Source organism: Hypomesus transpacificus, chromosome 18 (genome assembly GCF_021917145.1).
Source record: "Hypomesus transpacificus isolate Combined female chromosome 18, fHypTra1, whole genome shotgun sequence".
Lineage (NCBI taxonomy): Eukaryota > Metazoa > Chordata > Actinopteri > Osmeriformes > Osmeridae > Hypomesus > Hypomesus transpacificus.
The window spans coordinates 14,127,247-14,146,041 of NC_061077.1; the positions used below are offsets into that span (position 1 = coordinate 14,127,247).

At 43.0% G+C, this 18,795-nt stretch overlaps 1 protein-coding gene across 5 annotated transcripts in view; it reads left to right on the forward strand.

Moving 5' to 3' along the window:
• The window catches only part of LOC124480674 (leucine-rich repeat-containing G-protein coupled receptor 6), a 167,642-nt gene that overhangs the window by 102,474 nt on the left and 46,373 nt on the right, over positions 1–18,795 (forward strand). For all 5 annotated transcript variants that reach the window (XM_047040210.1, XM_047040213.1, XM_047040211.1 and 2 more), the window contains 2 exons: positions 94–165; positions 11,986–12,057. In XM_047040210.1, the coding sequence (XP_046896166.1) occupies positions 94–165; positions 11,986–12,057 (144 nt within the window). The remainder of the gene's footprint in view (positions 1–93; positions 166–11,985; positions 12,058–18,795) is intronic.

The following is an 18,795-nucleotide window of genomic DNA, read 5'->3' on the forward strand; positions in this document are numbered from 1 at the left end:
TTTAGATTTATTTTCTCTCTTTCTTTCTCTGCATCTCTCTCTCTCATTCTCCCCTTTCCTTCCTACTGTTCTCTCTCTCTCTCTCTCACATAGGCGCATCTCTGGAAACCAGCTGAGGTATATCTCTGGCCACGCCCTCCAGGGTCTTCACAACCTCAAAGTCCTGTGAGTAACGTACCCCGCTAACCCCCTATCTTCCTCTGATGGGCTGATCCTTCAGCACTTCCTGCCCCTGGTGGGCTGTTCCATTTTGACCACGTGGCAGTGGTATGGTAGCCTGGCTGCCAGCCCAACTTCTCCCCGCCCCCAAAAAAATTTGGTCGGGAAGTTGGGTCTGGAGGGTCTCGTATTGGGGACCAACTACAGAAAACCAGAATCTGGGCGAACCAATGAAATTGCCAGGGCGGGCTTTATACGATGATGGACAGATGATCAACAATAACGTAATCACCCACGTCACAAAAGAGTGCCTAAGTTGAGTTTGTTTTGAACAAACATGGCTACCGCTGGAGATCTGGGATGTTATGATTCTGCCATCGAGTCTGTTTTAGAAGACATCGACAGCGCATTAATTTTGAAAGAGGAACAGAGAGACGCAATCAAGGCATTTGTCGATGGAAAATATGTTTTTGCCGTCCTTCCTACGGGATTCGGTAAAAGTTTAATTTATCAGCTGGCCCCGATGGTCGCGAAGAAGATGGGACACAATGAAAACCCAGTGGCCATTGTGGTTTCTCCTTTTCTTTTGTGGAGTTGTAATCCTAAACGGAGAACTTGTTCTTCTTTATTGTTTCGCTCAAAAAGGTTACCGTGTGAACAAGTACCTCCCCCTACCCTTAAATTAATTTTACAACACCGGCAAAAATAGTTTGTATTCATTCTTCAAGCATACTTCAAGTCTGCTTGTAGTTTAGTTCTGTTGACAACAACTATGCGGTGCTTAACATACGTCACATACTCTGTTGCTCTGATTGGTTGTAGATCTATCCAATTGAGCGAAAAGGCATTTGTTTTCCAGGCTCGTTTGAAACACGCCCTGTAGTCAAAGCTCAACGGAGGGTTCTCAGACTCATATTCTGACTAGAATTATGAGTATGACAACGTCAGGCTAGTGGTATGGTGGCCCTGAAGTGCAAATCACACCCACTAATGAGTGCATCCCCCAAATGAAAACACTCCCCCCAAATATGAATCAACTTCCCCCAAATAGGATGAGGTGCTCACCTCCACCCAATACAAAGACAAACGGGAAACCACATTACATTAACTCAAAAACACATTACATTAACTCAAAACGGAAAGGGTTGGTACTACACTTCGTCGCTGATTGGATGCAGTAGGCTAACTAACAAGAAATACGAAATTGATCGACAGAAGTACAAAATGCAATAGCCTGACAGAGTTACGTGCACCAGGACATTTATTTGTCTATCGAAGAATGTAGTAAATAGTAGGCTACTTATGCAAAAGTATAAATTGCGTGTTAAATGTAAAACTCGATAGCCAAACAACTATCCTGGTCCACGTAAGTCTGTCATTGTGGCATCCCTTACAAAAAAGAAGTATATTAAAGTATACTATAAGTATACTAAAATATGGATAGTACACTTTTAGTTCACTTTTAGTATACTTTTAAGAAGCATACTTAGAAAATAGTTAACTTTTGATGTACTTTTAAGTATGGTTTGAAAATAGTTCACTTTTACTTCTAAGAAGTATGCTTAGAAACTGGTATACATTTCTTGTGGAGTAGGAGTCCAAATAATTTTTAAGTACATTTACAGGTAACATCTCCATTTTAGATCCATCTCATTCTAATTATTAATGTCTATGAAAATCTATTATGCATTGCACATTGAATCTTTTTTGGTATTGAAGCTGTAACCTTAATCACTGCCAAAACATTCTGAAGCCCTATAATTTCATACTAATAATTATCAATTGGAGTATTAATGGAAAAAAACGAAAAAGCTATTTGAGAAAGAAGCAGACAGAAGGGTTACATTATGCATTTGAAGGTTATAATGTCAAACTGACTGAAGAACGAAAAACGACGTGAAAATATAGCTGCAAGCAGCGATGCGGGTTCCTCCGCAAAATGGCAAAATATTATAAACATGTACACTGTAGAAGATCGAGACTTGGACAACAATAGAGCAAAACTACTTCATGTTTGGCCAACAACAATAGGCTGAACGGGGATTAGAACTCATGAGCATAAGGTCACAAGTCAGTCTCTCTATCCTCTCTGCTATACACCAACTGCTGAAATATTACGAACAGAAAGGGCAGAGTATTAGCCTTTCATAGGATATTGAAAGTCTTCTTGAGTCGATCTCTTTCCAGAATCTCAGGCAATGCACAATTAACAGTCGTCATGTGGTCAGCTGGGCTGGGCTGGGCAGAGCTCATGTTCAGCTGCTTGCGAGAATAAGTTGTGAGAGTACAGTTGTGATACCTGTCTGAGCACTCCACCCAGCTGCTAGTCCAAGCACTGGTCCTCTCCAAGTTGGACTACTGCAACTCGCTGCTCGCTGGTCTCCCAGCATGTGCAACCCGCCCTCTTCAGAAGATTCAGAACGCAGCGGCCCGCCTGGTCTACAATCTACCCAGACGCTCCCATGTTACCCCGCTCCTCATCTCTCTCCACTGGCTACCCATCAACGCCCGTATCAGATTCAAGACCCTGGTACTGACCTTCCGAGCAGTGAACGGGACTGCACCCGTCTACATCAAGTCTCTCCTGCAACCTTACACCCCCACCTACACCTACGGTCTTCTTCAGACAACCGCCTGGTGGTCCCACCGCTCAAGACTGCCCGGTCCCAACACAAGCTCTTCTCCTGCCTGGCCCCCCAATGGTGGAACCAGCTCCCCACCTCTATCAGGGACACTGACTGTCTCCCCACCTTCAAGAAAAGGCTCAAGACGCACTTGTTCCGGGAGTACAACGGCACTTAAGAATGCTTGGCTGGACTTGTTAGTTTCCTCCAGGATCACAATGACTCTTATTGAGTGACTTGTTGCTCTTTTAGGTTAGATATAATTAAGTTAAGTCTTGTACTCGCTGTGAAATATTTTACTGTTGATTGTTCTTCTACAGGTACAGTCCTGCACTTTTGTGGTTCATGTTGTTTAATTTGTAACTTGTATAACTGCATGCTCTTATGGGTCTTCCCTTTGGCACTTGTTTAGCTTTTCACAATGTATGCTTCATGTTTTGGCTACTTGCAATGTTTGGGACTATCCCGTTGTTATGATCAGTGACCTATGCTCTTTTGTAAGCTCTCTCTTGGAAGTCGCTTTGGATAATAGCGTCTGCTAAATGAATAAATGAAAATGTAATGTAAATGTACAGCAGCCGACTCTCTGCTCCCATTTAAATACACAACATCCACAATCAGGGTGACCAACAAGATTATATTAACTAACAAACAATAACATTACAAACATCTAACTGAACGAACACAACAACTGAAATCCCTCGCATGGCTGTTGTAACCGAACTATTTTGCACAAGTCTTTGCGTTTTTGGACATGCCGTACTGCATGCTGGGTACCCAAGTGGCTGACGCTGATTATCTAGCTGTGCACCGACTGCGTGATATGAGTATTAGTTTTTGGTCAGCTTGGGACAAAGGTTAAGAAACGGTTGACATTTCAAAGTGAAATTGCATGAAATTGCGCGTGGTATTTCAGAATGATGTCTGCCTGTTTAACTAAACAAGTAATCAAAATTATGACAGGCCAAAAGAATACAAAAAAAAAAAAATCGCGAATACAAGCGGCCGAAATGAGCTTTCTCCGTAGGGTGTCCGGGCTCTCCCTTAGAGATAGGGTGAGAAGCTCGGTCATCCGGGAGGGGCTCAGAGTAGAACCGCTGCTCCTCCGCGTCGAGAGGAGCCAGCTGAGGTGGCTCGGGCATCTGATTAGGATGCCTCCTGGACGCCTCCCTGGTGAGGTGTTCCGGGCACGTCCCACTGGGAAGAGGCCCCGGGGAAGACCCAGGACACGCTGGAGGGACTATGTCTCTCAGCTGGCCTGGGAACGCCTTGGGGTCCCCCAGGAAGAGCTGGCGGAAGTGGCCGGGGGGAGGGAAGTCTGGGCCTCCCTGCTTAGGTCGCTGCCCCCGCGACCCGATCCCCGGACAAGCGGCAGATGACGACGACGATGACAGGCCAAAAGACTTTGCCTAGTTTCAAACCTGTGACCTTGCACTTTGCAGGACAAGGTTTCAACCCATTGAGCTACCTGCAAGACTGAGAAATTAAGGTCAGTTTCTGTATAAAAAAAGAAAGCTGTTTCTCCTGCAGCATGGATTGCTTGATTCGGCCAAAGTTTAGACAGCTGTAATTCAATGATCTTTTGACATATCAAGGTGAAATTGCGCATGGTACTTCAGAACTATGTCATCCTGTTTAACTAAACAGATATTCAAATTTAAGACGGGCTAAATGACTGTGGCTGGATTCGATCCTACGGCCTTATACTTTGCAGGTCGCCGTCCCAGCCCAGTGAGCTAATTTCAGTGTTGAATATATTTACGTTCAGTTACTGTTTAAAAAAAGTACGCTGTTTCTCCTGTGGTAAGCGAAAGTTGAAACAGCTGTAATTCAGTCATATTTTGACATATCAAGGTAAAACTTTGCATGGTACTTCAGAGGCATGTCACCTTAAAGCCTATTAGGTTTGAACCATCCTTCAAAAATACATTTGATTTAGTGACACCCACATATTGAGGCAATGTGGACATTTACACAAATACACCCCTTTCAGCCATTTTGTACTTGATTCAATTGCCTTAAGTAACATTTCTCAATACGTCAATGATACATATCTGTACCAAATTTCAAGTCAATTAGACCTTTGGTTCAAGAGAAAAGGAATTTTGAAGGTTTTCCAAAATTATCACTCTACAGGAAAATCCATCATGGCGGACCTTATGGGTCTTTGAGGCTTTTTTGTTTCTCATGAAAAATGAGGCATGCACACCAAGTTTCAGAAGAATTGGAGCAATGGGGTGGAAATGCAATCACTTTGAAAATTGGAATTTTGGGCGTGGCCTGTGGCGCCCCCTATGGTCCGATGTGGCCCATATTTGGTGTGGGGGTACCCACTTGGATGTAGTATCAATGTGCCAAATTAGAAAATGTATGACAAGGGACTTTTTGAGATATTGGGGCGCAAGGAGAAGAAAAATAATAAGAATAAGAATACCAACAATAACAATAGGTTCCCTCCTACCGGAGGAACCTAATAATAAGAAGAAGAATACCAACAATAACAATAGGTTCCCTCCTACCGGAGGAACCTAATAATACCAACAATTACAATAGGGTCTTCCTGACGGAGGAACCCTAATAATGAAGATAGTGTGGCTCAGTGGCTAGTCAATTCCCATGATGCAAGGCGGTAAATAGTGTTAACATTTGCTGATAAGTTTGCCGTTTGTTCGAAATACAAATGTAACTTCTAGAATTTCGTTTTTTAAATGTGTCTGCTTAGAATGTAGTGTTTTGTTGCGTGGTAATTGTCATTGTTGTGCTGGTTTACCACCATGAGTTAAATGACTGTTACATTTCATAAGAACAGCTGGATTCCTATAATGTTAACGTTAATGCAGTGAACAACTTCTTTCAGCTGAGAATCATTAGTGAATTGCTCCGAGGGCCCCGTTCTCATCAAGAGACCTAAACATCTGAGGCGTTTGAGGGGCCCCTAAACATTTTAATACATTAGTAAGTAATAGTAAAATTACATTTTGAAGATGTACTTACATTAAATGAAAGTGCACTTGAAAGTATCGCAAAGTATACTTTGAGGGTCTTTAGGAAGTATACTTGATGAACTGAAAGTGCACTACACAGATTACTTTAGAGTATTCCAAAGTATACTTTGAAGTACTTGAGGAAGTATACTCGATGAACTGAAAGTGCACTACACAGGCTTCTTTGCAGTATTCAAAAGTAAACCTTGAAATACACTATAAGTGTACTTTAAAGTGTACTAATTGACCTAAAAAGTGGGCCAATTCAGTTTACTTAGTACAAAAAAACTATATAAATAAGTACAATGCTAGTATACTTTAAGTAACATGATAATAGTATACTTTTTATACTAAGTATACTTGCAAAATAAACTTTAAGTACACTTCTTTTTTGTAAGGGATTTCGTTCTTCTGTCGTGGACAATTAGTTTTTTCTTCTGAAAAGTTACTTCCTTCAACAGCATTTTTAGCGTGCGCATATGCTACTTATTTTAATATTGTGAAACGTTAACAGCATATCTAAGATTATTTCATAGGAATGACCCTGATGAAAATAAAGAGTAGCTTTAGTGCAAGTCATGACTCTGAATTGTTAACACAAATGTTTCTTCTTTCGTTCCAACTAAAACGATCAAGTTCATGATAATGACAGAGTTACGTGGACCAGGATAGTTGTTTGGCTATTGATGTTTACGTTTTACACGCAATTTATGCTTTTGCATAAGTAGCCTACTATTTGCTACATGCTTCGATACCCAAATAAATGTCCTGGTACACGTAACTCTGTCAGGCTATTGCATTTTGTATTTCTGTCAATTAATTTCTTATTTCTTGTTAGTTACTGCATCCATTCAGCGACGAAGTTAGTACCAGTAACAACCATTTCCGTTTTGAGTTAATGTAATGTCGTTTCCCAATTGGGGTAGCGTACCTTTGTATTGGGGGGAGGTAAGCACGTCATCTTATTCGGGGGGAGTGTTTTCATTTGGGGAATGCTTTCATGTTAGTGGGTGTGATTTACATTTATGCAGTTAGCAGACGCTTTTATCCAAAGCAACTTTCAAGAGAGAGCTTTACAAAAGAGCATAGGTCACTGATCATAACCAGTGTTGGGGGTAACGAGTTACAAAGTAACAGATTACAGTAACGATATTACTATTATAGGTAACAAAGTAAAGTAACGAATTACACTAAAAATGGAATTGGTAACAACACTACTTTACTAGACCTCAGGAACATGCTTTTCTGCGCTACCCAAGCCATTTTTGCCGGTCCGAAAAGTTCTCTTTTAGTGGCGCTTGCATGCTTGCCTGTGTGCTTGCTTGCATGGGCACCGTTGCCACAGAGACCGATTTGAGTGATTTGAGTGACGTAGCTGCTGGTGCGTAGACATTAGGCACGTACGAAATGGGCTGACTTCATGCAGCGCCGCAGCCGGCTGCAGACGGCTGCCTTGAATCTGAGAATGCCATTGGCTGCTTCAAGTCAACCGGGCTGCAAGCGGCTGCAGACGACGCCGGCAGGTTAGGGTTCGTTCAAGTGAATGGCTGAGTTTTATATGCCATTTTGTTTTACACGTTTACAATTACGATACACTATGTGTAAAGGCAAAGAGATGCCCTCTATTGATAATTGAAAAATAAAGTGATGAAAGGGCCATGATGTTTGTCCATGTAGATTTATGGTAAATCTACAAAGTAACTAGTAACTTGTAACTAGTTACTTTTTCTGAGTAACTACCCCAACACTGATCATAACAACGAGGTAGCCCCAAACATTGCAAGCAGCCAAAACATGAAGCATACATTGTGAAAAAACAAAGTGACAAAGGGAATCCATAACCATAAGAGCATGCAGTTAAACAAGTTACAATTAAACAACATGACAACTCAAAAAGTGCAAGTACAATTAAACAACATGAAACCCAAAAAGTGCAAGAGTGTACCTGTAGAATAACAATCAACAGTAAAATATTTCACAGCGAGTACAAAAGTTTAAATCCGTTATAACTAACCAACAAAAGAAACAAGTCTCTCAATAGGAGACATTGTGTACCTGGAGGAAACTAACATCAGGTACAGCCAACCCTTACGGAAAGAAAATATATATACCAATATATGATTTGAAATACATTTTAATATATTGTAATATATTATTTTCCATTACATTGACCAATATATAATGTATGGAAATACATGGTATAATATATTGATGATAAATATATTGCTAATATATTATAAACTATTATATATATTCATGTAATATATTGCAATATATTGCAGAATACAGCAATGATTGCCGTTTTCCATATATTGCAATATATGGAACATTAATATATAATATATGTGGTTATATATCCCAAAATATATGCAATTTATATTCCACTTTATATGGGAACATGTATGGGTAATATATCTAAAGATATAGTGTCACATATGCGCTTTATATATGGTAGAATTTATTTTAAATATATGTAAAATTATATGGAAAGATATATTGTACAATGCATGTGTATATAAATGATAACATGCCCATACAATGTACAGACATATATGGTGATATTTACATTTAGTCCTTTAGCAGACGATCTTATCCAGAGTGACTTACAGGTAAGTTACAGTAAGTACAGGGGCAAGTAGGGTGAATTGCCTTCCCCAAGGAAACAGCTTCATTTTTGCGGTTCCGGGAATCGAACCGGCAACCTTCTGATTAATAGCCTGATTCCCTAACCGCTCAGCCATCTAGAAGGTATTCTAAGAAGGTTGTCAACGGCAGTATTGCGAATGGAATCCCGATTCAAACAGTACCACCTGCTAACTGAAAATGTGCCCCCAAAAACATAAATACCGTAAGATTGACATTTATTTAGGGGGAAATGGCCAATTCAAAAGAAGTTTGCTGGAAGCGATCATTGTCATTATATATTTTAAATATTTTTCCACATAATTTTAACTATATTAAAAATGTATTCCACAATATATTGAACACATATCTGTACATTTATTTCATGTATATCTTTCCATATAATTAGGATTCCCCCGTCAGGAATAGGCTTTGAGGTGACTTCCGCCTGAAGTACCCTGCAAAGTTTCACCTTAATATGTGAAAATATGACTGAATTTGAGCTGTTTGAGCTTGGACCAAATGTGACTATGATTACCATAGGAGAAACATCTTATTTTATTATTCAGTAACTGAACACTGCATAATCTAGATATTGGAATGTCTCAATAAGATGAGAGGTTGTGCTGGTAAATGAAGGGTTCCAGGTTCAACTCCAGACATAGGCATTTTTTTTTTTTTTACAAAACCGTTTTTGGTTTTCTGGGTAATCCCGGTGTAACTATCTATTATGTCAATTTTACAATAGGAGGAATTTTGAAGGAGGAATTCGCCATTGCTGCTTGCAGCTATATTTTTTTACATATAATTCAAATATATTCTACCATATATTAAACATACATGTGACACTATATCTTTACATATATTACCAATACATTTTCCCATATAAATCGGAATACATTATGGTAGTATTTATAGATATAAAATTGCATATATTTTGGGATATATAAACACATATTATATATTCATGTTGAATATGTTGCAATATATGAAAAAACGGCAATCATTGCTGTATTCTGCAATATATTGCAATATATTACATGAATATATATTATAGTTTATAATATATTAGTTATATATTTATCATCAATATATTATCCCATGTATTTCCGTACAATATAAATATTACATCCCATATATGGACATATATTGCCTAATATATCACATGATATTTTCCATTATACTGCAATATATTTTCCTTCCGTAAGGGAAGCGTTCCTAAGTACCGTTGTACTCCTGGAACAAGTGTGTCTTGAGCCTTTTCTTGAAGGTGGGGAGATAGTCAGTGTCCCTGATGGAGGAGGGGGAGCTGATTCCACCATTGGGGGGCCAGACAGTAAAAGAGCTTGTGTTGGGATCGGGCGCTCTTGAGCGGTGGGACCACCAGGCAGTTGTCAGAAGAAGACCGTAGGTGGCGGGTGGGGCTGGAGGAGAGACTTGATGTAGTCAGGTGCAGTCCCGTTCACCGCTCGGAAGATCAGTACCGGAGTCTTGAATCTGATACGGGCCGTGATGGGAAGCCAGTGGAGGGAGATGAGGAGTGGGGTAACATGGGAGCGTCTGGGTAGATTGAAGACCAGACGGGACGCCGCATTCTGAATCCTGTTGAGAGGGTGGGTTGCGCAGGCTGGGAGACCGGCGGGTTGCACTTCACGGCCACCGTACCGGGGTGTGCTTTGTGTCTGCACAGAATAAAATGCATAGCACACGCATCATTAAGCACAGTTAAAGTTTATGAGGTAGTGGAGAACTGCCCAGCTGAACGTTTCTTCAGCTCTCACCCCCCAGTTGCCTGAACATACACTTATACACACAGGCTCACAGGTGTTAAGCAGCCATTTAAAGAACTCCCACCCTCACTCACACACACCACCCACAGAGATTAGAGAAAGTGACAAAATGTCTCTTACCTACCATTGTGAAGTCCCTCACCAACACCCCATAACGCTAAGCCTGTTCTTGGTTTTCAAACTCATAGAAGAACAGTCTACATATGTTATTATCCTACTGAGCATGGAAATCAGTGATCAATCATGGCCTATAAAATGAAAATATAATACAGTCTGTTTTCTGGATCAGCCATCAAGCCTTTTCAGTTTAAACATTCTCAAATTCATAGGAAGGAGTACTGCATTAAAAAGGAGAAATCACCCAATGGGATAAACTTTGTAATAAAGATCTTTTATAAGGCTATGATAGACCATTGTATTCAATATTTTCTGTGAACAAAAAATGATTCCAACATTTGTAATCATTATTACATGCTTAAGCAATTATAGAATAATATTGTATGACCTCACACAGGTATTTATAAACAATAGCAAATAATTAACTTGCCATACTGATCTGTAAGTTATACTGGATATATAGATAAATACTATTATTATAATAAAACATTTAATTAAATTATAAATGAAAGAAAATAATAATGTTGTAAATGTGGTAAATCCTGGTCTAGCTGGCCTACTAGTGGACCAGATCTGCTGGTCTACTAGGACCGGGTCTACAGGTCTGGCTAGCTTGGCAGGAGACAAGGTTTTGACCTGTACACAAACAAACTTGGAGACACACACACACAATTTTGTGCAAGTACACAGACACACACATACACACACGCTCCTCTCAGCTGAATAATTTCCTTCCTCAATATATCACAGTTCCTTTGTGTCAGATTCAAACAGACCGGTGACCTCCAGCAGGGTAGCAGCAGGGTCCCTGTAGACGCACACAAGGAACCACACACACACACATAACATGAGCATGGGTTTCCTGTGACTCCTTGCTGGGGTTTGCTTTGAAATATGACCACAGTCAGAATCAAATGTATTTATCATGTCATGTCATCATTTCCATAGAGGAATAACACACCCACAGACACTTTAATAATAATAAAAAGTCTGGAATAATAAACTCACAGAGGTAAAGCCAGGCTTACATGTGATGGTGTTCATGACTCTTCAGGCTCCCTGACACTGGATTTCCTAGACTAACACACACACATTTGGCATGGGCACACACACACACTGAACGACACCATGATACAGACCTGGGCTCTGAGGGACCACTCAGCAGACAGTATTGCTCCAACTCAGATGTCAGAGACGACTGGGCAGAGAGCAGAAAAAGAGAGAGGGAAGGGTCTTTGAAGGGGTTGGACAGAGAGAGTGAGAGGGGGTCAAAGACAGAGAGGGTTAGAGAAAGAGGGTCGGGGGGGAGGGGTACAACATTGTTTTCTCTCCACTTCCTCCTGACTTTCTTCTCCATTCTTCTGAGACTTACATCAGCAGCCCACCCATGGAGTCCCCCCCCCCCTCTCTCACTTTCTGTCTCTCTACATTTCCCTCTATTCCTCATACTCTCTGTTTCTCTTCGAGTTCTCTCTCACACACAGACACATGCTACCTTTTCCCATGTCTGGTTCCTGCCATTGAACCAACTGAGGGGAATATTAATGTTTGTCTGCTATGCTTGACACACAGAAACATAGCTGCACACACACACACACACACAGAGACACATCCGGTTCAGTCAGAAAACACACATACACACAAACTTTCTTTGGCTGGAAAATAATATGCTATGTGTTTGTACTGCAGGATGCTGCAAAACAACCAGTTAGAGAGATTGCCTGAAGATGCACCATGGGACCTACCCAACCTCCTGTCCTTGTGAGTAGTGTGTCCTGAAACACACACACACACACACGCACACTCATGATAAAAAGAGAAATGGTTCCTCTTGTGTTGCTGACACCATCTGGAAGCCATGAGGAGAGGGCAGACACTGCCGGCCAGGGAAAGCATCTCCAATGAGCTGTGAAACAACCCCATTTTCCATCAATTACCCCTCTCCTCTCTTTCGCTCTTCCCCTTCTCCTCTTCTTCAATCTCCCACCCATACTGCAATCCCCCAGGCTAATAAGGGTTTCTGGGGGCCTAATTGTATTATCAGAAGGGTCAGTGTGTGTGTGTGTGCGTGTGTGCGGAGAGTCCATGTGTCTGGACTACCTCGTCTGCCCTTTCCCCTTCTCGCAATTTCGTAACACACACTCTCCAGATCCTTCTTTTCCAAATTAATAATTCCCCAGTAAACATCTGTATGGCAATTTCCTTCACCTCGCAGACACAAACACACACAGTTACACACAGTCGTGTTTCCTTCTTCTCCCGCTGCCTGTGTTTTCACAGAGGCCGGGAGGGCATGTGTAATCCCTCTGCCACCAACAGCGTCGGTGAAAAGACTTTGGTGAAAACCAGGCCTGCTCCTCCCCAATCCAGCTACTGAGCCTGCACTCACACACTCAACTGTGGCTCTGTGGTCAGGCCCTCCCTGAGGCACTGTGTGTGTGTGTGTGTCTGTGTGTATGTGTGTGTAAGCCACACAGGGTGTGTGTGAAGCATCTAGTGCAGTAGTGTAGGAGTGCTTGTAGTTAGTGCATGCTGCATGCTGCCCTCTGCTTGCAACTCTCTGCTTTCAGCTACCGCCGCTGGCTAGCTCCCTTATAGGGGGTGAAAAGAGGAGCCGAGAGTGTAAGTCTCCTCTCCCAGTACAGCCTCTCCACCACCAAGACTCCTGCGGTGCCTCCTCGCGGCCACACATGGTAACTGGGTACCCCACGGTCCCAGCCTAAACTGCAGGGGATCTCGGAGCAGCAGTGGGCCCCAGAGATTTGGTGTGCAGGCCCACCATAAGGTGGACACGCCCTGGCACCCATCAACCACTGCCCCAGCTATGGGTAAATAGCCCCACTGCCTTGTAGGTTAGCCTCTCGAGGCAAGGCTAAGGGAGCAGACCCCGACAGAAAAGCAATGCGCTGGCGGTGCGCAATAGGCAGGCCTAAATAGAGCCAGGACCCGGCAGCCTCCTGCAGCCTGGATGGGGAACTGGTCATCCTGGGTTCACCCATGCCACCAGATTTACCTCACCATGGCTGAAGATAGTGCTACTGGGGATAGCGTGCCTCCAACGGCACTCTAAATAATCTCTTTGCGCAGGTATCCACCTCTGACCACGGTGTATACTCTCTGGACCCACATGTGGTTGAAGACTGGTGGCGTTGGAGCAACTGGCGATGGGAGCAGGTTTGAATAGACTGGGAGCTTCTAGTCAGAACCCTGCACGTCAGCGGCACAGGGTATTGGTCGCTCTTAGCTGGGACTGAGTGGCAGCTGATCTCGGCAGCACCCTGTGTGACTGAGCAGCCTTATTTAGGGACCACACTGCTCACCTCAAACTGAGGAGGGGCCTAAAAAAGGTGGCCTAAAAAATGCCCACTTATCTCAAGAAATCCCAAAACCTAAAACTGGCTTGATACGCACTTGATAAGTGTTTCCTTCTCAATTCTCCTGGGCTGAATCTCGGCATTTTGGCTGACGTTTAAAAATAGAGCCGTTATGTGAGGTGAGAAGCTCATTTACATTTTGCCTCAGACCAATGCGTTCTATTTGAAATTCCACGGGTTTTCGTCGGAATTCTGCGCCCGCGTATTCCGTTTGGGCCTGGGTATTGGTCAGGCCAACTCAAATGGCATGAGACTACTTACTCTCTGCTCTGAGCACAACCTAACCATAACCAACACTATCTTCCAGCAAAATACCAAATATAAAACATCATGGATGCACCCACGCTCTAAACATTGGCACCTGATTGACTATGTCATCGTGAGACGTTGGGACATCAAAGGCGTTCACATGTGCGGGGCCATGAGAGGTGCAGAATGCTGGACAAACCACCGGATGATTATGGCCAAAGTCCAAATGAGCGTACGTCCCCCACGCAGAACATAGGTCCAGTGGGAGACGCTTAGACTGCACCCATCTGGAAGATACCAGCACAAGAATTGAGTTTTGATGCTCCCTGGCTGAAACACTTGAAAAGCTAGAGCTCTTTTTTAGTGGAGAGAATTCCACAGACCAGCAGTGGACCACTATTAGCTCAGCCCTTCATGAAGCAGCAGCCAGCTCAATCAGCTATAAGACCAAGAACCACTAGGACTGGTTTGACAATAACTCAGACACTATCCGTAACTCGCTGAACGCCATGCACAAAGCACACCAGGCAACCCTGAAAAAACCCTCATCGAGCACCGTCAGACAGCAATTGCAGAGAGCAAGGCGTGACAATGCAAAACAAGTGGTGGACAGAGAAGGCACAGGAAATCCAGCCTTTCGCTGATAGAAATGATATGCATAACTTTTACAATGCAGTCAAATATATCTATGGCCCATCAAACCATTGCATTACACCCCTGAAAACAGCAGATGGGCTCAGACTCCTAAAAGATCAGAGCAGTGTACTGGAGAGGAGGGCTGAACATTTTAATACCCTGATTCATCAGGACTCTGAAGCAGATCACACCATCCTGGATGAACTGCCGGAACTTCCACCAATTGACAACCTTAACCAGCCCCCGACCTTCCTGGAGGTTCTGTCAGCCATCCACTCCCTGAAGAACAACAAGTCTCCGGGCAATATCCCAGCAAAACTGCTTAAACAGGGTGGTTACCTCTGTACAAGAGCGCTACATCAACACATCATTAAAGTATGGGCTGATGAAAACATCCCACAGCAATGGAGAGATGCCAAAATTGTCACCATATACAAGAACAAAGGTGACAAGACCATATGTGGCAACCACAGGGGTATATCACTCCTTGCTGTTGCTGATAAGGCCAAGGTGTTGCTGCAGAGGCTACTCAACAACATCACAGAGTCATTGCTCCCAGAATCACAGTGTGGCTTTAGAAAGAACAGGAGTCGATCAACATAGTTTTCACAGCCAGGCAACTTCAGGAAAAGTGCAAGGAGCAACATCAAGACCTGTTTATGGCTTTTGTCGACCTCTCCAAAGCCTTCGACACTGTGCAGAGAGACTTACTGTGGGACATCTTGCCCCGGTTTGGAGGCCCTAGCAAGTTTGTCAACATCCTCCGTCAGTTTCATGATGGTATGAATACTAGGGTGATGGTAGGAAGAAAAGAGTCTGCCTCCTTCCCTGTGTGCACAAGGGTCATGCAGAGGTGTGCACTAGCACCAGTGCTCTTTAACATCTTCCTCCTATGCGTCATCCAACTTCTCCATAGGGAAATTGATGACAACAGTGGGGTGACAGTAGTCTATAGGCTAGATGGCAATCTCTTCAACATCAGCTGCAAGCTACCACCAAGCTGCACTGAGTGAGGGTCCTTGAGCTGCAGTATGCAGATGACTGTGCTCTTGTGGCTCACACTCCTCAAGACCTCCAGGCTGTCCTGGATGCAGCTGTGAAGGCTTACAGCAGGATGGGGCTGACTATCAACATCACCAAAACAGAGGTAGTCTGTCAATGGAGCACCAACATCCCATCCACTCCACCAATTTTCAGCATCACTGATAAACATCTGTCTGTAGTACCATCATTCAAATACCTGGGGAGCATCTTTTCTGAGGACAATAACATCGACAATGAGGTCCAAAACAGAATCCAACAAGCATCAGCTGCCTTTGGAGACTCAGGCGCCGGGTCAATGGCGCAGTTTACGCTGCGTGTGTTTTTGCGAGTTCGGTAATAGCGCCCGCTATGCTTCCTCATTTTGTGTAGTATTTATGAAACCTGACACTCATCAGGCAATCAGCGCATATACTTCGTACATTAGCGTAATTAGCACGCTTTTAAAAGAGCTAACAATGGGCCCGTTTGTATCTGTAATGGATCTTCCTACGGGAAAAAGAAAGCGCAAGCTTAAATTTAGCGACGTGCATGAAGTAACAGCAAACCTGAACATATTACAGGGCAGATCATTTATATTTACATGTAATCATTTAGCAGACGTTTTTATCCAAAGCCACTTCCAAGAGAGAGCTTTACAAAAGTGCATAGGTCAATGATCATAAACAACGAGATAGCCCCAAAAACATTGCGGGTAACCAAAACATGAAGCATAGAAAACATGAAGAACATCCACACCCTTGGAAGAAGCGCTTTAAAGACCAAATAAAAACAGCGCTGAAAAGGTGTAAAATCAGACCTGGGGTCCTGGAGGGCTTGGCTGCTGACCGTAACACCTGGCATCAGATGTGCCAAGACGAAAGCACTGGAGGAGACAGGACAGCCAGGAGACAGGAAATAAGGCATAAAAGAAACACAACCACGGTTGCCAGTAGCACCACTATTACATACACATGTCCCATTTGTGATAAAATCTGTGGATCCAGGATAGGACTATACAGCCACCAGAGAATTCACCGTTGAGTCAGAAGTGGACGTCAACTACAAGCATGTGTGTGGTATCCTCCCCAGCAAATAGAGAGGCTGACTGAGTTGATCACACACACATACACACGCACACATCGACACATATCATGTCATTAGTGTAACAATAAACCCAATGTAGGTTGATTGTGGAAGATGGCAAAGTATATGAGTGAAGTTTGTCAGAGCATCATAGAGACACAAGACACCAGTGAAAGAGAGGGAAAAATAGAAAGAGAGGGAAAAATAGAGAACCAAATAAAACAAAGACTGTGTGTCTGTGGGCATGTTTAGATGACCGTCAAATATGACAAAAGATATTTGATAAAATCGTGATCAATTTAATTTGATAATCATATAAACCTTCTCAGTGTGATACCCAATGAGTGTTTCCTGAGCATCCAGAAAAAGTCTCACTAGCGAGGTCTGCTAGATCGTTTCAGACCTTCTCGGGTCCAAATGAAACCCCCTCTTTGATGTGACTTTATTGGCTCCTATGGAACTTTCTCAGTTCCGTCTGGAACCTTCCCCGGGTTTTGGCAGCTCGGCACCCGGAGCAATGGTGTTATTAGACACTGGATAAAGGCAGCGGAAGGCAGGGTTCCTGTACAGCAGGTCTGCAGGTGGCCACGTCGCATAGAACCAGAAGGGTCCGAGAGTGAGTTGTAGCTGACGCTTGTGTGTGTCATAGTCCTCCCCTCTTGGGCCAAATTCAAAGTTTCAAAACCTACTTTGATGATTGCGTTTGTTTGGGGAGGGATGAGGGGTGAGGAGGACAGGATGGGAGTAGGTGTAGGGAAAAGAGTGTCTGTGCTGTATATGTGTGTTAGTGTGTGTGTGTGAGATGCAGAAGTTGACAGCAAGTGGACTGAATCAAAGAGTAAGGAGGAATAAATAAACAAAACTTTTGAGGAAAGAAAGGAGCGAGGCAGTAGAAAGAGGCAAACAGGCAGAGTAAGCAAGGCAGACAGGGGGAGAGATGAATAACTGAGTGTGAAAAGCCACAGAAAGATGAATTCCGGTGAGGGAAGTGGACCCTGTCCTGTGTCTCCTTGAGAGATTATACATCATCACACCATGGAGTGTGTGTGATGGAGATTCAAATGAGGCTGGTGCCATGTACAAATTGTCTAAGGAGTGTGCATAATTGGGATGGGCATTGCAGTAGTGTGTGTGTTTTTGGGGGGTTTGAAAGATACAGATAAAAAATACAGATACAAACTTTATTCCCACACAACAATGTTGGTGGTATTCTTTTTTCATAGGTAGCTCAGTCCAGTAAGGAGGGTAAGGAAGGATGGGGATAGGAAAAAAATTAAAATAGAAAAAGTCCAGGTCAGCTTTGGGAGTTCAGGAGTCTGACAGCAGAGGGGAAGAAGCTGTTATTGAGGCGCGTCGTTCCAGCTCGCATAGATCTGTAGCGTCTTTCAGAAGGCAGAAGTTACGATAGGGCCGCTTTCTGAACCTGACGATGGTGGACCTGATCGGAGGGGCGTTGCTGTCTACGGACACTCTTTGAATTTCCAGGTGTGTCCAGTCTTTGTGTTGTTGTCTCTCTTTCGCGTTTCACTCTCACTCCAGCTGTGGTAGCTCTTCTGTGCCTTCTTATCTCCACAGGAATATTGAGCAGGGGCGCGCTCGCAGCCTTGCATCTTAGGATCGTCTCTCTAGAGTAACGCAGCATTATTCAAATAGACGCTTCACCTTGAAAAATGCAAAAATAATCTAAACGATCTATACTGATCAAACTCGTTGACAACTAAAACCAAAGGTATCAGATGATATAAGTTCACAGTCCCACAAATTACTACAGTCATGTTAAGGAAAAAAACGATGAAAAACAATGAAAATAGCGAAAAATGCAAAAAAAAAAAGAAGTTAAGGAGTGACTGTAACAGGCTGCCATCCAGGCGCCTCCAAGGAGGAGGATATGGAAAAAGGGAGGGAAGTCAAATGTGTCAGATGAAAGGAGCTTCAGTGTATGTTGAGTTGAGTGTCAGTGTATGTTGACACTGGGGTAACATTTATCTAAGCAGGGAAAAAATCAAGGTTGTTTATGGGGGGAGGAGAAGAAAGGGAGGGAGGCAGGATGAGAATGAGAGAGAGACTGAGAGAAAAACACCATAAGAAAGAGATAGAGACACAAAGACAGAAAGAAAGCATTAGAAAATGCATG